Below are 6,356 nucleotides of genomic sequence, written 5' to 3'. Positions count from 1 at the left end.
GGTTTGCTTATGAGAGTATGCTTTTTTTGAAAGACAGAAATCGCCCTAAAGAAATGACAGACACACAGGTAATGAAGTTTTTTTTAAAATTAGAATTATTATTTATCACGTCGTGTGCTACGGTGAGAGATAAACTCTGCACTCCGTGTTTCTGTATGAAAAATGAACAAAATATATAATTTATTATTATTATTATTTATACATACAATTGTTGTTATTTTGTCGATTAGCAGTCTATTTTTATAACAATCTATATTTATAACAAGATAATTATAACCAGACAGTTATAGATACAATTAGTCAAAATAATCAGATAATAATAATAATAATAATAATAAGATTAAATATAGACGTGATCATATCAGTATACCTTATTAATTATAAATATTAAAAACATACAATTTTCAAATACACTATACTTTTACATAAACACTAGTTCAGATGTTTAGTCATATTGAAAAGATATCCGTCCTTGTGGTGAAATAAAATACTCGGCCAATTCATTTCTAACTTCTTGGGCATCGGTTGCACTTCTTCTGGGAACTCTAGCAATATTGTTGAGCCCGTCTCCTGAATCAGCTGGATATGTTACTGAGCTATCCACATCAAATGCTCCATTGAGATTATAAAGTGTTTTAGAGTGTTTTCGTAGAAAATTATGTTAATAAACTATGGCCAATACAACCTTTTTAGCAGTTTTTGGTTCCAACAATATTGGTTTTCTAAGTATGCGAAAAACAGAACTTATAATTCCGAAAGTGTTCTCAGAAACTCTACGAGCTCTACTAAGTCGGTAATTAAAAATTCTTTTCATTGAACCCTTTTCTTGTGTCCCAGCGTATGGCTTCATAATATTGCATGTGAGAGGGAACGCATCATCAGCAACGAAAACAAATGGTGTAGATTTATTTCTTCCAGGAAGTTTGCAAGGGCTGGGTAAATTCATTGTGTTATCTTCTAGACTTTTTTTGAATTTAGTTTCATTAATTACACCTCCATCCGAAATTCGGCCTTGACAGCCAATATTTGCATAAGTGAAATTGTAGTTCGCGTCTACAACTGCAAAAAGAACGATACTAAAAAAACCCTTGTAGTTAAAATACTCAGTTCCACTGTTAATTGGTGCCTGCAGAGCTATATGCTTTCCATCAAAAGCGCCGACACAGTTTGGAAAATTCCATTTCTCATTGAACTCATTTGCTTTTTCTTTCCATTCCGATTCATTTTCAGGCATCTAAAACGAAATACACATTCAAATACCTATACGGCTTTACCTAATTCAAATAATATAATATTTAATATTTATTATTTATTATTATATATTATTTTGAACTATTATTTTTTTTGCCGAGTCAATATACTTTAAAATTTTATACAAGGTTGTCCATAAGTTTTGCTTACAATAATTATAAAAAATATCGAGGGCTGACTTGGTTAACGCTTTATTATTAATACTGTTATCGATTTATTTATTTAAGTTATAAACATTATTTTGTTAACTTAAAATGTTTTATCAAATAAACTTTTAAGGACCCATTGGATATCATAACTACTGAGCCTAATGAAATCGATCAGAAAGTAGTGGAAAAAGATGACGATGTATCGATTCAATCAACATCCACATCCCAAGGGAAAAAGCGGTCATTAAACTCCTCAAGAAATCAAAATAAAGCAAAGTATTCAGCAACAGATGAAGCACTCGCTATCATGAAAGACATACAAGAGAGTAGATCTGTGAAAAACCAATATACCTTATTTGGAGAGCAAGTAGGTATGCAAATAAGTGGTCTCAATACGCCGTATAGTAAAAAAGTTGTGAGACAAATAATTAGTACTGTATTATTTGACGCTGAGATGGGGAAATATGATTATCCACCTAACACTTCTACACAGCTATACCCAGGAGCCCACCTCTACTCAAAGCCACCAAACTACAGTGTACCTATGTACCCACATTTCGGAAGTCCAACTTCTAGTAACCCTTCATTCCGTTCACCTTTTCCCAACACTAGCCAAGTATCTACACCAATGACGAGCCCTGCTTCTTTCACAGATGGACCAGGTACAACTGTGAGCTCCGCTTCCTACATGGATGGGCCAGTTAATAGTGATAATGATTCATTTGATAATATTTTATTTGAAATGTAATTATATTTAATTAATAAATATATATTTACCTTCAAATAATTTGTAGTTTTCCTTCAGTCATGTAAAAAATACTTTTGAATAAGTATTAAAATACTAACACTAGTATTCATATTAAAAATTGTTAAAAATACCTAAATTAAAACGTATTTTACGAATACTCACAAAGTATTTAATTACAAATACAAGTATATTTTTATAGTTTAATTATATACAGAAGCAATTCTCAAACTGTGCGAGCACCTGTCAGGAGGGCCAAGAGGTAAATATTTTACACATTTATTTTTAGACCAACAATAATTTTATAAGTAAAAATATCGGCCCAAAAATGCCTATAGCAGCAACAATGTCGCTTCAATGCTTTCTAATTTTAAGATATATTATAGACATATTTTTACATAAGCAAATAATTTCATATTAAGATTAAATATTTTGTAATTTATTTAAAATATTTTGTATTTTTTAATACTTAAAGTTTTAAAATTATTTTGTTTAAAGTATTTTAAAATTATTATATTTAAAGTATTACACAATTTAACATATTTGAATGTTTAAATAGTACATATTTTGACAACAAATATGTATTTTTTGTATTCGAATACTTTAGAGACTGATTTTCTTACCTTTATATAATCTTGCAAAGCGTTGATCAAAGCATCACAAACTTCTGGAACGATGGCCGAAATTACTTGCTTCGAAATTTTAAACATGTACATTAAAGAATGGTAGGAATCTCCTGTTGCTAGGAACCGCAATGTTACAGCAAGCCGTTCATTAACAGGAATAGCTTTTCTAAATGTGGTGTCCATCTTGGTGATTCTTGGGCCAATCAAACTAAGGAGAGTCTCAAAGTCACTGCTCGTCATTCGGAAAAAATTCCGGAAACCAGTTCCACATCGGTACTCCAGATTTAATTTGTCTACTTCGTCCAAAATTAGATCATTCATAAAATCATTGACACTGTACTTAGCTCTACCACTTTTTAAGCTCGGACGTACCCAAAATCGTCGTTTCCGTGATTTTCTAGCTTTTTTTCTATCATTTTGGTCGATTATAATTACAGCTGCGGCAGCAATAAGCAAGTCGTCGTCGGCACACATCGTGGTTGACTGATGGCCGCACGTATACTGAATTTACAATGTGGACACAACGAATGGCACTTGGCATTGGCATCTGATTTTGCCATTTGGCAAAGCCATATGGCATATATNACCCCCCATGAAAGTTTGCCACATCGGGGAGAGCTTTCATGGATGACGATGTCTGTACGCAAATTTTAATAATAATAATAATGGGTAATTATGATTGACGGAAATCAGACGAGACGTGTGTTCGACCCGTTGCTATGAATTACTTCAGCCTGCTGCAGTGGTGAACTGATCGGTTCGTGGAAACGACGGAGGTGAACCACATTGTAAGTTCCAATTGTTTTGTTGGTGTCTGGATCTGCCAGAGTATATGCATTTCCTTGGTGACGGCGAGTGATCACATAGGGTCCTTCCCTAACAACACAATTTCATTTCATTTTGGTAACTGTATCGTAACTTAGTTTTATGAATCACATAACTGATATGTTTTTATACATATCATTTATGTGTCTGTCACATTTCGTTTAAATTTCTATGTCCGCTTTTACCTAACAAATGTCACATAACAATGTTATATAATGATACATTTACAATAGGAATAATTGTTATGTTTACACAATAAATCATAGATGTTTCTGATACATATACTTTTACATATCATTTATGTAAATAGTATATGAATGTTTCATAAAATTGTAACATATCTGTTATAAATAGTTTTATTATAAAATAAGTGGTCGTACCACCTAATATAATATAATATATATGTTGAATATAGATTATTAATCATATAGGTATTTTATTATTATAATTATTATTATTTTTTTTTTTAATTTTTTTTTTTTTATTGAGACTGTTTTTTTACAATTAATCTCGACGATTATTATTATAATTAAATACGCGCTTTAGTGAGCTGCAATTTATATTATAGTATAATAAATACATTATAATAATATGATACCTACATATCATTACTATTATTTTGTTATTATTTTTTTTTTTTTACTATTGTATTTTATACACTTTTAATATATACTACTAGGTCATTCATAGGCGTGTGAAAAGGTGTATGTATATAGCTGTATATAGGTGTATGTAGCTATAGCTGTATAGCCAGCAGAGGCTGCTTATTTTTTATAGGTAGGTAGGTACCAAGTAAACCAAGTATTTATAGCCTATAGGTAAAAAGAAATAATAACTAACTTCTTTGGAAAATCAGAAATTTATTTTATCAATTCTATTACAAAAATTGTCGCGACTGGAGCTATATATACCTATGTTTTGTATGTCTATTTTTTTTTAGGAGGGTTTTGTATAAGGGGGTGGGTGGTCAAAAAAATAAAAGCCACACCTGAAACAGCTAGAAGGCTGAGCACACTTATGATCTCATAAAAAAAAATTAGCAATATCCTTTAGTATATTTAAACAAAAAATCAACAAAAAAAAAATATTATATAATTATTATTAATTATTATGGATAGTATAAGGTGCTATACAGATTATATACTTATTAATACAAAATATATTATTGTAAGTTTCACCGTTTTCATATCCCATAATTAAAAAAAGAAAAAACAAAATTATAAAATCCTTCAATATATTGCAGACAATATTTAAACAAAACAAAAATTATATAAGTAAGTATAATAATAGTATTGTATATAACGATGAGATTCATTTATAGTTATTAATACAACACCTATATAATTGAAATATTATTATTTTTTATGTTAAACTCTTTTAACATAGTTATAAGATCTCATTAATAAAATAAAAAATAAGATCCTTTAGTAATAAACAAAATATTAACAAAAAAAAAAAATTTTACAAGTAATAAATATTATGTATATATATATAGAGGAATAAAATACCTACCTAAAATATACCTAATTATAATAACAATATTATCACCTAATTTTATTTATGTATAGGAACAGAAATTCATACAGGAACATATTCAAACAATAAATAAAATACATAATAAAATGATAATTATAATAAAAAATGTAGGTATAGACTTCATAAAATTATACAATAGCATTAGGATATTAGATAAGTACTAATTGATATAGTCACATTTTATGTTAAGAGGACGCAACACCCGCATTATGTGTTGTCTCTGTCTTACAAATGGGTAACATATTAGCAAATTTACGCTCAGCAGTTCAAGTTTTATTCCGGTAGCTTAATTAGAGTGAATCAACCTGGTAAGAAACTTGATGTTATGAATATTATCTGTGTTATGCTGGAAGTTTTTTTTACGATAATTTAGTTTTTAAATGAGTTATGAGCATTTTTTTAATTTAAATTTATTATACACGCATAACTCACTTAAAAACTGAATTTTCTTAATAAAACTTCCACCAAAACACAGATAATATGTTCTTACCATCAAGTTTCATAATAGGTCACTCTAATTTTTAAGCTAACGGAATAAAACTTGAATTGCAGCTGAGCGTAAATTTGCTATGATACGCGTTTGTAAGACGGAGACAACACATATGCGGGTGTGGCATCCTCTTAAGTATACTTATAATAAAATTATAATAATAATACAAATGTGTATAGTTATTTTTTATTTAAAAATAGTAATAATATATCTATATATATACTACCTACCTATATGTATAGTCATATTTGTTGGTATATTATTATATAGGTATTTACTACAACCTTTTATCAAGTTTAATAAGTTGATTAAAGTATACATTAATAAAATTTAATTATCTGCTACATGGCAAAACCGTTAAAAATAGAAAAAAATGATTTTATAATGAACTGTAAAAATATTATATTATATTATATTAAATGATATTTTTGACCAGAAGAAATCCTCTGTTTAAAAAGATGAAGTACTTATATTGTATTTTTTTGTGTTTTATTATTTTTCCTGAAATAAAAAATAATTAATTAATTAAGTATGTTAAAACAATAATAAATTATTATATGCTATGAACAAAGTATAGTATACTTATTATACACTAACTGTATTATAATAATATACATATAAATATTTATATATATTATTATGATTATTTCCAAAAACAAATAACATTATGGTTGTTAATAGGTTGGGTATATTATAATTATACATAGTTATATTTATTATAATTTTAATTCAAT

General features: G+C 28.2%; 1 protein-coding gene across 1 annotated transcript; it reads right to left on the bottom strand.

The window, feature by feature from the left end:
• Positions 1-477: 477 nt before the first annotated feature.
• LOC111041062 (protein ALP1-like) lies at positions 478-3,251 on the bottom strand. The gene is made up of 2 exons (XM_022325216.1): positions 2,769-3,251; positions 478-1,234 (listed from the first exon to the last, which is right to left on the bottom strand). The coding sequence occupies exons 1-2, from the start codon at positions 3,243-3,245 to the stop codon at positions 662-664; spliced, it is 1,050 nt and encodes a 349-aa protein (XP_022180908.1). The 5' UTR covers positions 3,246-3,251; the 3' UTR covers positions 478-661.
• Positions 3,252-6,356: the final 3,105 nt, after the last annotated feature.

The sequence above is a fragment of the Myzus persicae genome, unplaced genomic scaffold, assembly GCF_001856785.1.
Source record: "Myzus persicae strain clone G006 unplaced genomic scaffold, MPER_G0061.0, whole genome shotgun sequence".
Classification (NCBI taxonomy): Eukaryota; Metazoa; Arthropoda; class Insecta; order Hemiptera; family Aphididae; genus Myzus; species Myzus persicae.
The sequence above is the reverse complement of the archived record's forward strand: the minus strand, read 5'-3'. Positions and strand labels throughout refer to the sequence as shown.

Coding starts and splice junctions, on each gene's coding strand:
- LOC111041062 (XM_022325216.1), bottom strand. CDS start 3,245: ATGTGTGCCGACGACGACTTGCTTATTGCTGCCGCAGCTGTAATTATA. Junction 1,235..2,768: donor CTTTGCAAGATTATATAAAG/GTAAGAAAATCA, acceptor ATTTCGTTTTAG/ATGCCTGAAAATGAATCGGA.